Consider the following 19,653-nt stretch of genomic DNA (forward strand, 5'->3'; position numbering starts at 1 on the left):
GGGGGGTGGGGGCAGAGGCAAGCGGATTTCTGAGTTCGAGGCCAGCCTGGTCTACAAAGTGAGTTCCAGGACAGCCAGGGTTATACAGAGAAACCCTGTCTCGAAAAAACGCAAAGAAAGAATAATAATAATAAAAAAAAAAAGGAACCAGTTCAAGTACGAAAAATCCACTGTACATCTGAGTCACACTTAACATCTCAATTAGGACTAGCCACACTTCAAGTGCCCAGTAGCCACATGTGATAGGACTAGCTACACATGACTAAAAACGGGGCGCACAATTTCAAACCTCAGTTCCTTTCTCTCCCTCTCTCCCTCCCTCTTCCCTCCCTCTAGCCCTGGCTGTCTGTAGAGGAGGCTGGCCTCAATGTAAGACATCTGTCTGCGGAGCTCTGCCTGCCTCTGCTTCCCCAGTGCTGGGATTAAAGGCATTCAACACCACCAACCGACCAACTTCAATTATCTGTGAAATGAGGGTGAAATAAGAACAAAAGTGCCAGTCTCCGGAAGCCTTGTAAGGTTACCCACGACACGTCAAGCTCTCTGCTCTACACTTGGATGACCGCCTGACTTTTAGGTTCGTCCCCTTCCCCGCCCCTTCAGGACACAGGCGGAAGCAGAATTGTCAAAACGCGGCGCGCTTTACGGCAGCGCTTCCTTTTACGGCAGTGTGGCGGGCGCACCGGCCACGCGCTCTTTTACTCCATTGGTTCTGGGGCCTGACGCTTTCCGGCGGTGTGTCAGGAAAAGCCTCTGAGCGGCCCGTGGTTCGGGAGTTGAGTGGAGGCAACCAGGGTACCCTGTGCTGATTGGGTCCGGAACCATGGACGTGGGTGAACTTTTAAGCTACCAGGTAGGTGCAGTTGGCGAGGCCGGAGGGCTGCTCATCCCCGCTCAGGTAGCAGGGACAGAGTCCCGTCACCTTGCCTCCCCTCGGTCCCTGGCCCTCACTTCTCATGTCACCCGGGCTTGCATCCTGTCATTGCACTTCACTCCCCCAAGCCCTCTGGACCCTTTCGACCCCTTCCTTCTCCAGACCTGAGCCTTGTGATCTCTCTTCTCCACCCGGTAGCCCTCAGCTCCTCTTCCGTCTCGTTTCTACTAGTTCACAGGGCTTGGGGAGACAGTTGTGGGGAACACTGGGTTTTGTTTTGTTTTTTTTCCCCTCGGTGTTGAGCCTCAGTTTCTTTACCAAGTGTCGGTGTAGCTTTGGATAAGTCTTTCTCCCGTCACGGACTCTCAGTTTTTCTTTTTAAATCTATAAAGTGGATATATGTGTAAGGTCATTTGAAAGTGCAGAAACCTGCGCCCAGGTTCCCCGCTATTGTTAATCTGTTAGGAAGATGGAGCTTGGGATGGGGTCGGTAAGAGACCTCTCGACCTCCGTGCTCAGGGTGCTTGTGGGGAACGGGTGACCCAGAGAGAAGAAAGGACTCGCCTGAGGTCACTCAACAGTTACAAAGCTTAAGTGTCCAGACGCTCAACTCAAAGTTTCCTCCCCTCTTTTGACTGCCTAACGAGGCTCCTATGTCCGGCTTTGTTTTCATTAGCTGCAATGGCGTTGGAACCCGTAAACTGTAAATATTCTGAATTAGGAAGTACTGTAATTGTAAATCACACTTCATTTAAAAAAGGTAGTATTTTTATATTGGTCACAGATCCTTCCTTGATCATATTGATTGAATTGTGTATACGAGGCCATAATATGATGGAGCAGACTTTGGGTGATGGGTGAAATAAAAAGTGGGTAAGCCAGCCTTATCCACTTGCATTGTGTTCAAAGTGTGATGTTTTAAAAGTGATAGCTCTGCAGTGGAGAGTAGGCCGAAAGAACCTTTTAACCTGAGCTGTCGGCCATGGCTGCCTTGAATCTCAGTGCCTGAAAGTTGGGAGGCAGCGGCCAGTGTGGGTCACTGAGTTCCAGGCCAGCCAGGGATACATAGTGAGACACCCCACCACCACTACAAAAGTTTAAAAAAAAAAAGAAAAGAAAAATAAAAAATAAATAATAAAAAGGTCTGGATTTGGAGCCCCAGGTTGCCTTCCATCTCTTTTTCCTTACTAACTAGTTGTTGTAATCATGAACAAAATACCTCATGGTACCTACCTTATGGTCTGTTGTGAAGAAATTTCTTCTTTTAAGAGTCTGTTAAGAAGCTGGCGCCTTTAATTCCAGCACCTGGGAGGCAGAGGCAGGCGGATTTCTGAGTTCCGACGCCAGCCTGGTCTACAGAGTGAGTTCCAGGACAGCCAGGGCTACACAGCCAGGGCTACCCTGTCTGGGGGGGGGGGGGAAGTTAGGAAATTTACAGTGGGCCAGGTGGTTGTGACACATGCCTTTAATCTCAGCACTCAGAGTCAGAGGCAGGTGGATCTCTTTGAGTCCGAGGCCAGCCTGGTCTACAGAGGGCAGCCAAGGCTACACAGAGAAACTCTGTCTTGAAAAACAAAACAAAAGCAAACCAAAATGAAAGAACAACAACAAAAAGCCTAACTATGTCTGGTGGTTGGTGATTCACACCTTTAGTCCCAGCATTTGGGAGGAGACAGAGGCAGGTGGATCTGTTCAAGGCCAGTCTGGTCTACAGAGTGAGTTCCAGGACAGCCAGGGTCTCAGAGAAATCCTGTCCGGAAAACCAAGCCAAGCCAAAAGAAAAGAAAAAAAAAAGAGAGATATAAGAAGCAGTGTTAGACCAATGTTTGTTGCAGTTAAAACAGCCCATAAATAATAATATTGGTAGTTATTTTCTTTAGCCAATATATACAACACTGGTCCCGTAGATGGAGACTCCAGGCCTGATGAGAAAGAATACATAAACAACAGATAACAGATGCGAGGCCATAATAGTTTTCTCTTTAAGATAGGGTCATTGATGATGGAACAAGAAAGGTGGTGGGAAGGTCACTGATGAGTGCTCGTCTGGGAGTTCTGGGCTGGCTAGTCCAGTCCATTGATTCAGATGTGGAGCAACACTATCAGAAGGGGCCCGTTCTTTGGTTACAGATATTTGTTGACCATCTACTGTGTACAAGGTACTTGGTCCACTGAGCATATGTGGATAGAAATGAGACAAGGCTCTTGCTTTTGTGTGAAAAGGCGAATATGGTGGGGGAGTCACCAGAGAATAATTAAGGAAGTAAACAAGACCTTTAGATGGCTGGAAGTGTTGTGAGGGAGTGCAGCAGAGTCCGCCTTGGAAGTGTGAGCATACGTGGTGGCTATTGTGCACATGGCTATTGCACGTCGAAAGAGGGGCCCATCTGCATCAAGTTCTTTCTTATGTGTAAAGTACACCCTGTGTCTCACAGCTTTATTGTGGAAAGATGAACTATCTTAATTTTTTAATGTGGATTACATTTGATATATTGGATTAAGGATAATAGATTATTAAACTTAAATTTTGTGCCTACTTCCAAGTTTAATCTATGTAAAGTTTGTTTGTGACTTCTGTTGTATTTCTGTTGGCCAACACCACTGTAAATAGCTCCTTTTAGGGTCTCTGTAGACTGAGTCATCAGGGAAGGAGTCTGATGAGCCAGCATTAGTGCTCTGAAGGTTGAGGAGCCGGCATATGACAAGGCAGAATACTGAAGGCAGGAGCAGCAACTGTGAGTGCAGGCCTTGGCCCATTAGATGAGCAGAGAGAAGAGCCGTGTAGCCTGAACTTGGGGAGTGAGCAGGACACCAGAAGGGGATGGAGCTGGAAATGTTGGCAAATTACAGACGATGTAGGACTTCCTTAAAAGCCTTTGCATTTAGAGAGGTGATGCAGATGTCTTCATTCAACCCACCTGTTTACAATTTACCAAGAACTCAGATCTGATAGACCCAGCTAAGGTTTCAAGCCAGGGCCATGACTGACAGGCCAAGGCAGTGACTGACATGTCTCCAGAACCTTGGTCTTGTAATTGCAGCTCTGTTCCTTTCAGCAGGGTCTACCTCCGTTCCTATCTGAAAAGGTGGTAGTCTTTTTTTTTTTTTAAGATTTATTTATTTATTATACATAAGTACACTGTAGCTGTCTTCAGACACACCAGAAGAGGGCATCAGATTAAATTATGGATGATTGTGAGCTACCATGTGGTTGCTGGGATTTGAACTCAGGACCTTTGGAAGAGCAGTCAGTGCTCTTACCCGCTGAGCCATCTCACCAGCCCCTGAAAAGGTGGTAGTCTAATCTAGAATCTGTAATCTAAATCTATAGAGTCAAATCTATAATCAGTCAGACATGGCCATTCTCCTGCGGGAAATCTTGAGGATGAGATGAGCCTATAGAAGTGAAGGTGCTTTGAAGACAGTGATAATCTTACACAAAATAATTAGTTATTTATCTGCCTCTTCACTAAATCCATATAACAGCCTTACTAGGAACTAACTTTCTTTTCTAGTCAGGGTCTTATGTAGAACAGGCTGTCCTCAAACTCACTTTGTAGCCAAGGGTGACCCTGAATTTCTGACTCTTCTGTCTCGCCTTTCAAATGCTGGGATTGCAGGTGTTCATCACCACACCTGGCTTATGGTATGCTTTGGACAGAGCCAGGGCTTCATGAATGCTAGGCAAGCACTCTACCTACCAAGTGAGCTACATCTCTAGTCCAGGAGGAATTCCCTGGACTCAACAGAGTCTCGCTATATAACCCTGACTGACCTGTAGACCAGGCTAGCCTCAAACTCACAAACATTTGCCTGCTGCTTGCCATTGCCTTTGGAGTGCTGTGATTAAAGGCATGGCCATGTCCGGTATGAGGAACTGTTTTAATCCCTGGTTTACAGTGGGAGAAACTGAGACCTAGCCATGGAAGGTACCTAGCCAGAGAGTAGTACTCAGGCAGTCCTATTCTGTAGCTGGAGCTCCTGACTGTTCTGCTGGTCTGTCTGCTGTGTGCCATAGGCAGAACTAATGTGCTTGCAGATAAGTTGTCAGCACATCCTCCAAAGGGAGATGATGTGACTACTTCATGGAAAGGGAAACTGGAGCTAGGGAGGCAAGTTTCCTTCCTGTCTGTGAAACTCACACAGCCAGGAAGCAGTAGAACCAGCACTGAACACCCAAGCATGTTTGCCATTTTGAAAAAAGCCTTTGTGTTGATGTGCATATGTAGAAGAAAGCATACATTGTAAGCACTGTTGCATATAGTCAGCACTGGCAAGGCCGACTGCCACTGAGCACTGGAGCAAAGCTATCTGGCTGGAACATTCCCAACTCAAGTGTTTGACTCAGTGTCCTGAGAGTTGGGGGTGTGCATTTGGGGTGTTGCTAAAGCTGGTGGTCAGGGATTGTCCACGAAGGCACCCTGGTCTAGAATCATCTGCATTCACTTAAGCTTTTCCCAGTTGAGACAACCCTTGCTTCTCCTGGGCACTGGTCTGCAGGCTTTTCAGCTTAAGCTGTATTCTTCCCTGCCACTCAAAATGGAGAGCAAATCACTTAATCTCTCTGGGCCTCAGTTTCCTCCTATGCCTAATGAGGGGATTAAGTATGACTCTCTCCAAGGTCCCTAGTAGCTTTAAAATTCTGCTATACTAATTATTTAGGACAAGGACTCCAGAGAGTCCGGTAGCTGAAAAAGCCTGATGGGGTAGAAGTTGGGGCTGGAGACCTGGTAGATTTGGGTTCTAATCCAGTCTTTATCAGCACTTATCTGGGTGACTCAGGACAAGTCACTTTCCCTCTCTGTACATCGTTCTTCCCGTCAGTTGTAAAGCGAGGAGGTCAGACCGTACAACTTCTGGTTCTTTCCGTTCTGAAACTCGGGGTCTAAGGTGAGCAAGAAGAAGTATCATACAGCAATAGGAAGTGTTTATTAAAAGTTTAACAATTTTTTTAGCATGCTTATTAAATTTCATTTTTGGGGCAAGTCAGTGGGAAGATTGCAATTTTCTGCTGAGATTGGTTCTTCCAGTAATAGGCAGGAGAGCGCCTGAGTGCATGCCTTCTACCCTTGACAGATGTTAACAATTCATTTGAGAAGACAGGAGAATTACAATGTGGACAGGAGGTGGTGGGTAAAGTCTTAAAGAGGAAACCAGTTATGTTCCCAATATGGAAATGCACTTTTTGATGCCTTCAGGCTTAGACATCTCATCAAGAGGTGTGCCCAGCAGTGGCTCGGCAGAGAAGATTCTGCCGCATAGGCGCAGAGCTGAACTCCAGGGCACTCTCATTAATACTCATTCCACAGATGTCTGGGAGAAAGTTCTTACCTCTGAAGTTTTGCAATAAAGAATTCACATTTAGTTCAGATTGGCTCGGCAGGAACGGCTGGCTTTGCACCACCAGAGGAATTCTCTTTGAGACAGATTGGGGTCAGGGACCCTTGGCCTGGGTGATATTGCAGACACCCACTCCCCCTGTCAGATGTGGGTAATATCAGCATTTTCTTGGATTGGAGGGGCTTCTACCAATCTCTGTTTTGCTCCTTTCCCATTTCTTACTTTTGAAATAAAATGATAATCAACTGTCAGAAATAGTATGAAAGATTTTGAGGTGAGGAAAAACCATCACCCTAATCTAAGGACTATTTTTTTGTTTTCATAGTCTCCCAGTTTGTGTGCCTGTAAGTGTTGCATATGGGCTCTTTTGTGTTGTTTATTTTAACTAAGCATGCATTTCTTTTCTACATAGCTTTCATGTTGTTGTTCTCTAATGTATGTGAACTTTTGTTTGAGTAGTAGGCCATTTTTCCCTCCATTATTTCTCCTTAGTTGGCAATTTCAGTAGTATTCAGGTTTTTGTTCTTGGAGGTATATTGTGTGGAGCTTCTTTGTTCAAGTGGCATTTCTCCCTCCCCTTGTCACTCATAATTACTTTGTGCTATTTCCTGAGGTAAGGGCCACATGTGTTAAAAATCATTGAGACCTGATCTGGGCTTGAAGAATTCATGATATGAGATGTGAGGTGGGTATTTAAACACCTCACTGTGAGTATGTAAGTATCCCGGGAGCACTGTGCAAGGAGCATTTGGATAAGCTGGGGGTGGGGGGGGGCTGGATCAGAGGGCGTGGATTCAGTTGGGTCACTGAGAAAAGAGAGGGCTTAGAATCCCAGCCCTGATGGAGGAGTCTGTGGGTGGCAGAGGAGGCTGGGAGGGGTCAGTTGCCAACTGTTAGGAGCAAACTTGTGTCATGGGTGTTCAGGGAATTGGGGGAGTAGCCAGAGAGAGTGGGGTCCCTTTAGCTGCAGGGACAATGCGGCCAGCGCTCATGTGGGGCCATTCCTTCATTCAGCTCCATGTGCTCCTGTTTACTGCAGTCCTGATGGCACTGCTTGTAGTGATTTATATTTCTGCCATTTATCTAGTAGGCACATAAAGTGCTAGTTCAGAGTTATTTGAGTGAGTATATTTTTCTTGTACATGTTTATCATTTGTACTTCTTGCTACCTGCTTTCCCCCTTTTAAAACAGTTTGTAATTGAGCCTTTTCAGTTTTTGTTTTTGTTGTTCTTGGGTGTGTAAGACACATTATTGAAAGTCTGAACTCTTGAGTTCAAAATGCATCCTTCATTTTTGTGGCAGCCTCATGTTATGTTCTAACCTTGAGAATATTATTCTGATCATACTGAAAGAGACTGCTTTTTGCATGACAGCTTCATGCTTTGCCAGGTTAATTTTGTTAGCAAGCTGGCTATAAATAACAGGTAAAGAGCAAGTCCCACGGGTTCCTCCCCATTTATTTCCCCTCACCGTGCTTTTTCTCCTGTAAGTCCATTTCTTCTCACCATGACTTCCTCATCTGTCTTTCCTCCTGCTCATTCTTCTCACAGAATATACAGTATGCTCCTGTGCCTCCTGTAAGTTCAGGGAGGCAGCCAGCATTTAGCAGCATGTCATTCCCATCTTCAGTGTTCAGAATGGTTGTTTGGGAACGGCTTGTGTATTAGCTTTCTTAATGCTGAGATCAAACACTTGACAGAAAGCAACTAAAGAGTGCAAAGGTTTGTTTTGGTCACAGTGTTAGGGAATACAGTTTATATTACTTACTCTCCTGTTGCTGTGATTAAATCCTGACAAAAAGCAACTTAGGAAAAGGTTTCTTGTGGCTCACTGTTCCAGAGCGTAGAGTCCTCCCTGGTGGGGAAGGGATGCAGCCGGAGCATGAGGCTGCCCGGCAGTCAGGGAGCAGAGAGGTCACATTTCATGTACACATGGGCACACAGGAAGTGGGGCCAGGCTATAAACCCTCAATGCCCGTCCTCAGTGATGGGCTTCCTGCAGCAAGGCTCTGCCTTCTAAAGAGTTCAGAACCTTCCCAAACAGCGGTACCAACTAGGGATCAAGTGTTCAGACATTCCAGCCTTTGGGGGGCACCCCTCATTCTAGTCACTATCGTTCCATTGTGGTAGGGAACACATGGCAGTCGGCATGTGAGGGGCTGGTCACATTGCATCCACAACCAGGAAGCAGAGGTGATCAGCTGGTGATCAGCTGGGATTTTCTTTTCACTTATTTCTGGAGCCTAACCCATGGGCTGGTATTCAGGAAGGGTCTTCCCTCCTGGGTCAAAACTCTTGGGAAACTCCCACACAGATACACCCAAAGGTGTGTTTCCATGTTGCTCCTAAAGATTTATTTATTGCTATTTTTTAAGTGTAAGTGTTTTGCTGTGTTGCACATATGGGTACCATGTGCATGCTTTGTGGCCAAATAGGCCAGAGGAGGGCATTGAATTGCCTGAAACCTGGAGTTACATATAGTTGTGAACTGCCAAGTGGGTGCTGGGTGCTGAATCCAGGTCCTCTGGAAGAGCAGCAAGTGCTTTTAACTGCCGAGCCATCTCACTAGCCTGGGGAGGGTGGGGGTCAGGGAGGGGCTTGTCAAGTTAATCAGTGCAGACTAACCATGGAGACCGGATAAGTGTATTGTGGAGTTTCCTTCCTTTCGAAGCTCACGCTTCTCTGCCTCGCTTGCAGGCTGGGATAGGGCCCTTCCTTTCACTTCTGAGGATGCTTGTCACATAGCCTTCTGAACAGTTTTTCTCTTACGTTTTTGTATATTTGTTTTTCAAGACAGGGTTTCTCTCTGTAGCCTTGGCTGTCCTGGAACTCACTCTGTAGATTAGGCTGACCTGGAACTCACTCTGTAGATTAGGCTGACCTGGAACTCAAGAGATTCACCCGCCTCTGCCTCCTGGGTACTGGGATTAAAGGTGTGTGCCACTACCACCTGACTCTTATTTATTTATTTATTTATCTATTTATTTATTTAAAATTAGTTATTTTTATGTGTGTGGCTGTTTTGCTGCATGTATGTGAACCTTCTGGGTGCAGTGCCCCCAGAGGCCAGAAGAGGGCATCAGATACCCTGGGAGTGGAATTACAAATAGTTATGATCTGCTATATGGGTGCTGGGAATTATATTTCTCTGGAAGAGCTGCAGTATCCTTAATCATCTCCCAGTCCCTAATTTACCTAATTTAACTCTTTAAAAAAGTGTGTGTGTGTGTGTGTGTGTGTGTGTGTGTGTGTTTGTGTGCGCGCGCGCGCGCGCGTGCACCCGCTGCCGGCTCTCTCACTAATGCTCCATTTTTTTTAGTTCAGTGTTCTGTGGAGGTTCCTGCGTTTAATTGTCAAAGTTCCTTGGTTCCCGTGTCAGGGTTTGAAGAGTACTGGTTTAAAAACCCCACATTGTTGAAGAATGCCTGTGGCCTTTTCTGCCAGCGATTTCTTGGGCCTCGCTGTTCCTAACTTTTTACTAGAGTGTGGCTGTAGCCCCAGTCTTGTCCTTCAGAGGAACCCATCCAGTCTTCCGCTTCAGCTCCTTTATGTAGCTACCTGTTAGCTCGGGAGCCCTGATTGACATTTCTTGTGTCGACTGAGCTTCTGGCCAGATGTTCAGCTATCACACAATCCTCTGCTTCCTCCTCTGTCCGCCCACCCTCCCTCCCTCCCTCCCGGCCCAACTTCACATTTTAGTCAGGGCTGTCAGCTGCTCAGTGACTTGAAAGAAGCCTTGGGGCTTCTTTCAGAGATGAAAGAGCTGCGAGATGAAAGATTCTCTCCCCCTAGACCGAATGAGCTTGTGAGCCAACTCCTTCCAGGAGGAGAAGGCCTGTGCCTGTGAGTGACTGATTCAGTCTGGGGAGGAAGAGGCTCAGTGAAGCTTGGGGAGCTTGCATTCCAGAGGGACCTCCAAAGGTTTGAGGTCCTGGCACCCAGTGTGCCACACAGTGCTGTCACACGGGGTGGCATCAGCAAGGTGTGGTGGGATCCTGAGCCAGACAGTTCCACCGTGGGACAGAGGCTTCCCAGAGGAGGAGGGCTGTGTCCTTAAGAGCCTTCTTTTTGTCCTCACTGTTTCCACCACCACCTCAAGCTGTAGCCCTGCAAGGCTTTGCCACCCTGGTGGCTTCCCAAACAGGCTTGCTCTTGTTCACGTGGCGCTGTTGTCACGGTAGATGAGGGTCCATTTCCTTTGTCTGCTGACAGACCATGCTCTTCTTCAGGCATGGAGATCATACAGAGGTAGACACAGCAACTGTTCCCTCTCCATTTCAGAAAGACTGGTTGGGCTAAGGTCATAGTGAGTAAATAGCCTCCTTAATTCTGGGGGTAAAATTGGGGACCAGCCTCTTTCTGTGCTCTCAGTGGCTGTCACTGTTTTTCAGTTGGGGGATTGAATGTATAAGGTTGAACACGATAGAGAAGTTTTTCTATATAAAAATGACTGCATCAGAGAATGCAAAGGTTCAAAATAGCTTGTCAGTACCGTGAGAGGAAAGGATGGAAAGCTGTGAAGTCGCTTTAATGTTTAGCATGGCAGATGAATGCAGACTGTGGGTCAGATGGCCTGATTTGAACCCCAGTCCTGCTGAGAGCTAGCTGTGTGACCTTGGTCCAGTTAATTAACCTCTTTAAGCCTTGGCTTTTATCTTTCAAATGGAGATCATCTAACAGGACTACCTCTAGCTCACCATCTCTAGAAATATTCTTATGTTATCATTACCGTCTTTTAAAAACAAACAATCCCAAGGTCTTACCTTGTAGCCCTGGCTGCCTTGGAATTCTATGTAGAACAGGCTGGCCTGGAACTCTCAGGTCCACTGCTTCTGCGTTTTGAGTGCTGGGATTAAAGGCAGGTGCCTCCATGTCTGGGTATCATCTATATAAAAAAAAACAAACAAACAAAAACAGAAACAACAGAGGATTGAATGAGGCAGCTTTGCTGGGATAGTTCTCAGTAAATAGGAGCTGTTTATTTTTGATATGCCAAACATGTTACCGGGAAGCAAGTTTGTCTTAAATTTTGCAAAGCTGCCTCAGTGTTCCCAAGATCTTTGGTTCCTTGGAGATTAAGGCTTAGAATTCAATAAAGCAAAATGAGAACAGTTTGTCACCCACACTTCCACAATGTAGCATATTCTCAGTAGGCTAGAGCACAGCCCTGTTCCACCACAGTTAGCCGTCACCGATAGCAGAAATTATGCCTCCAGCAGCTGCCATTTGTCCCCAGGTCTCCTCCTAGGCACTGGGAAATCACAGTTTCTGCTTAGCAGGCACCGGAATCTCACTTACCAATCACCTCTGCCTTTGTCTTTCCTCCTAGTCATCCTGAGGGAGGTGCGTGGGTTTGATCTGAGTCTTTTGTAGCTGGAGAGAAACTGAAATTAGGAGATGGAGCCTGAGTTCTGAGCCCTCTTTTACCTTCTTCTGAGTCAGCCATTGGCCTTTTCACCTGACTGTTCAGAGCCAGTTTCTTTTCCATAGAGATCCAGAGTGAGCTTAGGATCCCAGCTCCATACAGGCTGGCAGATAGATACACAGTGGGTTATCCTTGTCCTGGAGGTTAGTAAATAGCCACGGAGCTGTCATCTTTATTTTTTGGTATGGGTATGGCTGGGCGCAAGTGCCCTCGCCCTGCCCCCTTGGTGTGTGTGTGTGTGCGCGCGTGTGCGTGTGCGCGCGCGCATAAGTCAGCGGTACAGGAAACAATGTTGGGTATTGTCTTCGCTTACTCTCCACCGTTTGAGACAAGATCTCATCCGGAAACTTATTTGTCCAGACTGGCTGGCCAGTGAGCTGCAGGGATCTACCCATCTCCACCTCCCCAGAGCTGTGGTTATAGGCATAGGCTGCTGTGCCTGGAACTCAGGTCATTGTGGTTCTGTGGCAAGTACTTTACTACTGACTAATCCAATCACCTGAACCCCTTGATTTTTGTTTTTGTTTTTGTTTGTTTAGGTGGAGTCTAGCTGTGTAGCTCAGTCGGCTGGGAATCCATGATCCTCCTGCTTCAGCCTCCCATGTGCTAGCATTACAGGTGCCACTACCATGCTCAGCAGCATATTGTTAGCCTTGTGTAGACACACCATCCACCTCAGTCCTGGCCTTCCCGTTAGCCTTGCAGTGTACTAACTGACCCAAGAAGGATCTGAAACAGCAAAATACCTGCATTCCAAAAGCAGGTAGGATTGATTATTGAACAAGTTGCTTGATGTCATTCACATGCTTATTGTGTTAATGCCCAGAACTGTGAGGTGGCCAGAGGGATTCCGTTGGACTTAACTAATCATCCCTCTGTATCAGCTCTCTAGTATGGACTGTCGGAAGGCTGTTTTCTTTGCAGCTCTGCGTTTACCGGCCGTCTTTCACTGGTTTCTCCACCCACGGTACTTCAGTGGAATCTCAGATTAGTGATTAATGATGAAAGTATTGGGCATTTTGATGTCACGTAATGGCTTAGCTGAAACAGGGGTGCAGCTGTTCGTTGGTCGGGGGAAGACAGACCTACCAAAGATCCAGCAGACCATCGAAGCTCAGCGATAAAAGAGGACTATTGATCATTGGGGTGGCTGCTGAGAGAAGCCTGTAATGAGGTTTAGAAGGTGGAGCAGGTTGTATTGAATTGTACCTACTCCCGCTTGCCTGCTGTCTGTGGAGAGTGAACTGCAGGTTCTTCATAAACAGATTTTCTAGGTTTCAGAGGCCTGTTGAGGTGGGAATGCGGAGTGAGGAGGAGTCCAGAGGTTCTCATTGCGCCTGCCTCCTCTTACACATGGGGAGGCTGGGACCCAGGCAGGAGAGAACCGTGCCTAAGCACCCAGCTGATGGCTGATGGAGTTGAGAGCAGAACTTTGTCCATGATCATGCCTCCTGTCCTCTTCATTAATTTGAAAACAGATTCTCCTAAACATACACGAGCCTCCGCATTTCACCTCTCCCGTCCGCTGCACTGTGTACACAGGCCATCGTGATGAGTGCATGGTACCTGTGTGCAGGTTTTCTCCTGACCCGCGCAGAGCTTTGACCACTGCATGATGGATGGCACGGAGGGGTTGAGATCCTGGACCACTTCCCCTACCGTTCACTCTTCTCCTTGGTGTCTGCTGTCACTCCATGCTGCCGTGGGACAGATGTCCTCTAAGGCCGTTTGCTTCCTTCTTTGGATGGTATCACAAAACTGTGGTTGTTGGATAAAGTGTAGTTTTGGTAGAACTCATCTACAAGCTACTGAGGTCTGTAAGATTGCAGAAATCACTCATGGCTTGTCTTTGTTTCTTTAAGGCATTTTCCTTTGGCCTGCCACTGGCATCTTGGGCATTAGAGAATGTCTCATCAATAGGGCTTCCTCTGGACCATGTGCCTTTTTGGAGGGGAGCTGTTCATTTAAATCTGCAGCTGTTGTGGTTCTCTTTCTTTTTAAGTGCTTTATTATTTTATGTGTGTGAGTATTTTGTGTATGCGTATGTCTGTGTACCACATGTATGCCTGGTGTCTGGAGGTCAGAAGAGGGCATCAGATTCCTTAGAGCTGAAGTTATGGACAGTTTTGAGCTGCCACGAAACTGCTGGCGACTGAACCTGGGCTCGCAGCAGGCACACTCGGTGCTCTTGACATCTGAGCCATTACTCCAACCCGGGTTGTGTCCTAGCTAGCTAGCATCCACCTCCAGTTTCACACACCCAGCATCCCACGACACCTCGATAGCTGCAGACATCAGAGCTCGGGATGCCCATTCCTGGCCCATTGTGCCTTTCTCGTGCTGGAGGCTCTCTGGCAGCCTCTCCTTCTGCTGCTCTTTGCACCCCTGTGTAGGTAATGGGGTCTGTTTTAGAAATTGGTCTGCATGTGTGCTAGCTGGCTCCTAGCATCTGAACTATATGAATGGAATGGACCTGAACCACCTCAGATGATGTATCTTCTCTCTGAGTCTTCAAGAGCCATGTTTTGGGGGCTGGTGAGATGGCTCAGTGGGTAAGAGCACCCGATTGCTCTTCCGAAGGTCCGGAGTTCAAATCCCAGCAACCACATGGTGGCTCATAACCATCCGTAACAAAGATCTGACGCCCTCTTCTGGAGTGTCTGAATACTTACATATAATAAATAAATAAATCTTTAAAAAAAAAAAAAAAAGAACCATGTTTTGGCCACCGTCCGTTGGTGGTCATTATGTCCAGCCCACCTGAACCTTCTGTGAGAGGATGGTTTGGGTAAACCCCACTCAGGAAGCCCTCTGTTCTTCCAGTTCTTGGGCAGTCTGCAAGTTCTCTGTCTTGGCTCTGTCTCCCTTTGTTATTGTTTCCTAGTCATTTACTAGGGCTTGGCAAGGAGAGAGAATGTTGTTTACTCTTGTTTCCAGGGCACCCTGGCATATGTTCAGAGTCAGACTGTGAGCCAACCCAGATTTTCAGGGGTTAGTAAATTTTATGTGGATTAGTGGTCCATATTGAACCTTTTGTTCTTGAATCGCTCTACACACTTATTAAATGCCAACTACATGTAAAGTATTACACTAGACTCTGGTCAAAGCCCCTGTCTGTGTGCGGCTAATATCCAGGGAGGAGAGACAGGCCGTAAGCCAGAACAAGTAAATAAGAATAAGCAAGCAGACGTCCTGGAAGATGATTCAGATGTGTCGTAAGAGAAAACATGGCCAGTGTAACTGTAGCAATGACTGTTATTTACTTGAGAAAGTTCTAGAGGGCCTCTTGAAGAGATGGTATTTGAGTTGAGAACTAAGAGATGGGAACACCAGCCATATGAACTTCTATACTGCTGTGTGAACAGCCAGCATAGGCCCCAAGGTCAGCCAGAGGAGGGAGGACCCAACTCTGCCATTTCTCCTCAGTGTAGTAGAAGTCATTAGGGCTCTTAAGCTATGGAGTGACACGGTCTGGCTCAGACAAGAGGCCTTGGAGGGGCAGTTTGGCCAGCATGGCTGCTGAAGGGGTGCAGAGTCCACCTTTGTGCTGTAAGGCCACAGCTGACGCCATGCTCTCCCTTGGATAATTGCTTTCCCTCCTCTGCTGTTTCCTGCACATTTCCTCTGTGTTGTGCACTAATCAAGAGCCAGCTCTCTCCTAGTGTCAGGGTTGGCACAGAGTGTGGGCAGAGTGCCCTTCATTGAGTACCCTGGCCTGAGAGAATGAAGAAAGCAGCCCTGGCAGGCCTGGGGACCGCACAGCTGACCCGCAGCACCTGTGCTGTGCGGGAAGCTTTGGAACTGTGAACCCTGTGCTCCTGCAGAGCAGCTGCAGAGGGCCGGAGCTGCTGATTACATGTCGCTGCTGATCTGCCAGATCTGCGGCCATCCCCTCCAAGCCTGCTCTCACACGACAGTAGGTAATTAGGGGCACGGCCGTTCCTAGGGCTCCAGCACATCTGCAGCTGGCTTGGGGTGACAGGACTGGGGGCGGGAGCGGCATTTCTGTTTCTGTCAGTTGTGTAAGAGGCCGCGAGCAGTGTCTGCATATGGCTACTTCTTGATTTCAAAATTTAAAAAAGACCTGGCCCTAATGAAAGGGAGTAATTGCCTGCCCCTGTTGCCTCCAGCAGTCCCCTATGGGGATTCTGCCGTTAGACTTGTCAGAGTTGCTTGCAGGACTTCCCCTGAGTTAGCACTGAGATTTGAATAGGCAGACATAAAGCAAATTAACCAGGGACAAGCCTATCTGCAGAGGAACAGCTCTCTTTCTGACCAGAGGTGCCATTGCCGGGCGTCACCCCAACTCTCCATGCTTCTCAGCCCTGATGAGAGAAGGGGAAAGAATCGCTCCAGCAGCACCTGCAGCAGGCAGTTGTGCTAGGCTCAGAGCTTGAGATGGCCTCAGGCTGTCTGCCGAGGGAAGCACGGGGTGGTCCTCGCCAGCCTCTCACTGGGCATCTGCCTCACCAGCATAACCAACTGGAGAGCCACAATTCATGGTTCACCTATACTTTTCTTCTGTTAGATTTCCTCCTTCCTCTCAGATCTGGCAAGGACACAGAAGGCTCAGAGGGGAAGGAGAGATGGCATCTGCCTCTGGCTGACATGACTTGTGCCATGGTCGCGTGGGGATTCCATAATGAAGATTGCAAAGCACTTTCCATCCTCTTGGAGCCTGCCCCATAATTAGAAGATTAAACATTTTGTTTAAATTAGTAATTTTCCCCTCCCTCCTCTGACTGCCGCAGACTGTCCTTCCTGCAGTGGAGGCTGGTTAGGAGCTGATACTGGGCTTTGTGTTGTAGCTGGGATTGTCAGCAGAAGGTTGAGGAAGTCTTAGTTTAATTAAAAAAGCAATTTTGACTCTTGCTTCACTTCGTGTGGCGCAGCGGCCCTTTTACCCACGTGACCTTTGTGATGGCCAAGCACGGTGAATGTGACTTTTCTCAGGGGTATGACACTGAGCCTGGCAGGGTGACATGGCCGAGAGTTATGCAGCTGGGCCCGAGGGCTCCCCTCTGCAGCAGTGGCAGCTTGCCCTCCAGTTGTCAGATTGTCTTTGTGTTTATGGGAAAAGAGGGTCACTTAGAGGTAAGATGTGTCTAAACAGCTGCAGATGACAATCAGCTCAAAGAGGAGCAGTGGATGTCACCCACCCACAAACGGGACAGGCTGTGACTTCCGTGTTGAAGCCCACTCTTGGAGCCAGGCTCCAGCTGTGTGGTGTACATGTGCTGTGTTCCTTCTCTACTTGGAGGGGGGGGGGTGTCCCAGAGCCGCTTCTGCATGAGACACCCGGGGAGGAGAAGGTTCACCCTTCTTCCTAGAAGACTCCGTGAGTGAAGGCAGCCTAAAATGAAGACAGCAGAGACTTACGGAGAGTGGGGAGGCGCAGCACCATCGCTTTGCCTTGTAGTTCCTGTCACAGGTATCATTTTTGTATAGAAGGACTGGTTACACGTAAATGCCCTTTTCCTCATTGCCCCGAGCTCCTCCAAAGCTGTGGCCAGATAAGAGCTTGCCCTAGGGGAACTGCTCAGTAAATTCCCTTGACTAAGGAAGGATGGAGTGAGGGGTGGATGAGTGATAGAAGCAGCCACCCATAACTGGGGAATACATTGGGTGTCACCTACAGTGTTGTTTGCCATCTCTCCAGTTGCCTGTTTACAGTTCTCCTGCCCCAACTTTCTTCCTGCTGGGATTATCGGTGTGGCAGTCCATAGAAGTATCCAGGTAGAGACCCTAGAAAGACATTCAGCCATTCTTGGTTCCCTCTTCAACCACTCCCTCTTTAGCCAGCAAACCCCAGCAATCCTCCTGTCTGTCCCTACATCATTGGTGCCACAGTTCATCTGTGGCCATACCTGGCTTTTATGTGGGTGCTGACTTTTTTTTTTTTTTTTTTTGAGACAGTGTTTCTCTGTGTAGCCCTGGCTGTCCTGGAACTCACTCTATAGACCAGGCTGGCCTCGAACTCAGAAATTCTCCTGCCTCTGCCTCCCAAGTGCTGGGCTACTTAAACTCTTATCCACTGCGTCATCTCTCCAACCTTTGTTTTTGTTCTTAAACATTTATTTCACTGAAGCCAGGGCCTCACGTATGTTAAGTAGGCCTTTCATGGTGGAGCTAACCCTCAGCCCCTTGCTGCTGCTGCTTCTTTCTTGATGAAGTAGATTAAGCTGTGTTGTGACTGATCTTGGTCTTACTCATAGGAAACTTGCCTTAAATAATAGCAGATGGTCTTCACAAAAGCTCAATTCTGTTCCTCTAGTAACCTGAGAGTTGATTGGCATTTCTTTTAAAGACTAGGGCTGCCTCTGACCCTAAAGCAAGAGATCGATTGATTCATTTATTTGCCAGAGATTTACTGTAACTCCACTGTGGGCCATAATTGCTGTTTTTCTCAGCACCCAGACTTATAGGCAAGAAATGAGTCTGCACAAAGCAATGAGATTGGCTTTTATTTTGTGTTGGTTGGCTTGAGAATATTCATTTTCTATGTATGAAATATATATATATACACACATGTGCATATGTACATATATATTATATAGAGATTATATGTGTGATTAATATTTGTCGTGGACTTTTTCTGGGTTTGGCTTTTCTCCGTATTTACAACAGTAGGAGGGCTTCCCCCACCCCAAGATTTATGGTGATTTGTTCAAGGTCAAACACTAGTGACAGCAAATGTGGCCACCAAAGTGCATTCTCTTCTCTTGTCCTTCTCCATATTCCTGGACTAGTTCCCATCAGTTTCTTGGGTGTTTTGTGTCTCATACAGTCCTAGGATGCACATGTCTACATCACTGCTGTCAGCTCATTTCAAGTGTAAGGAGCCCCAGGCACAGATGTACAGTAAACACGGAAAGTGGGTGAGTCAGGCTGCTTCTGTCACGATTGAATTCTGTGCCACCGTTTTCCAGCTCTATGACTTTGGGCAGAATGCTGAGGTGTCTCTTGCAACCCCACTTGCTCCATTTGGTACTAGGAATATTACCTCTCCAGAAGGCGCGCTTGGGACTGGGAAGAAAGTGGTGCACTTATGACCTGGAGCAGGCCTGCAGACCGTGGTGGCTGTGCCACTTCAGCGGTCATTTGGTAAAAAGCTGTCGGAAGAATTTTCTGGGTTCTTCAGACCCCACAGTTCTAGGATCTCTATGCTTTTGAGTGTGTGTGGGGGGGGGGGGGGCGGGGGGGGGGGGGGGTGTGAAATTTAAGGCCTAGCAAGGCTCATGGTGTGGCTTTGTTTTAAGAGGCGCCTTCTGACTTTCAGGCTGTTTGAGGCAGCCTCGGGTGCTGTGATGTTCATGGCAATCCTCGAGTTTCTGAGTAATTTCAGTCTGAGACAAGTGAGTAGAACTGATGTCAGGTTGCCTTAACACAGGTGTTATAAACAAGATTAAGAGGTTGTTGAAAAGATATCAGTGGAGCTCTGGGGCTGGCTTTCTGGAGTCATTCTAACGTGACAGCTAATGGGTAGTTTGCCTGATGGCTCTCCCTGAGCTGGCTGTAACTGGAGATTCACCCACAGAGGAGCCCTGCTTATGAACATTTGCTGTTCTTTGTCATGAAGTCAAGCCCTGACAGACGCTGTCTTTGAGCCATGCATGTTACTTTCAGATAGTTGAGACCATTTTTCCCTTTTGTTGTTGCTCTGTTTTGTATCTTTTGAGTCAAGTCAGTTTTAAACTTGATATCCAGAGCCTGCTAAGATGATTCAAACAACTGTTTGAGTCCACTGTAGATATTTGGAAGAGAGTTAGGTACCTGTCTCTCAGCTGCAGTGGAGATCTGTCTGTGGGGAGTGTGTTGTTCCTAGCTCGTCTACCAGGTTCTCCTGTCAGGAAGCTGAGGACCTTCACATGCCCCTGACGTCAGTCAGTAGCAGTTAGTCTCAGGTCACTTTGAAATCTGTTTTATAGCCTCCCTGGGAGAGTGGTGTGGGGTGAGGCCGGCACAGTGAATTTGCAGGTAACTACTAAGCCGTTGGCCCCTTGCCTCTCTTCTC

At 47.5% G+C, this 19,653-nt stretch overlaps 1 protein-coding gene across 1 annotated transcript in view; it reads left to right on the forward strand.

Moving 5' to 3' along the window:
* The first annotated feature begins 694 nt into the window (after nt 1–694).
* The window catches only part of Ctnnbl1 (catenin beta like 1), a 159,273-nt gene continuing 140,314 nt past the window's right edge, over nt 695–19,653 (forward strand). Inside the window, exon 1 of the mRNA XM_021192122.1 lies at nt 695–853. Within this exon, the coding sequence (XP_021047781.1) occupies nt 824–853 (30 nt within the window). The 5' untranslated portion in view covers nt 695–823. The remainder of the gene's footprint in view (nt 854–19,653) is intronic.

The sequence above is a fragment of the Mus pahari genome, chromosome 3 (assembly GCF_900095145.1).
Source record: "Mus pahari chromosome 3, PAHARI_EIJ_v1.1, whole genome shotgun sequence".
Taxonomy (NCBI): Eukaryota; Metazoa; Chordata; class Mammalia; order Rodentia; family Muridae; genus Mus; species Mus pahari.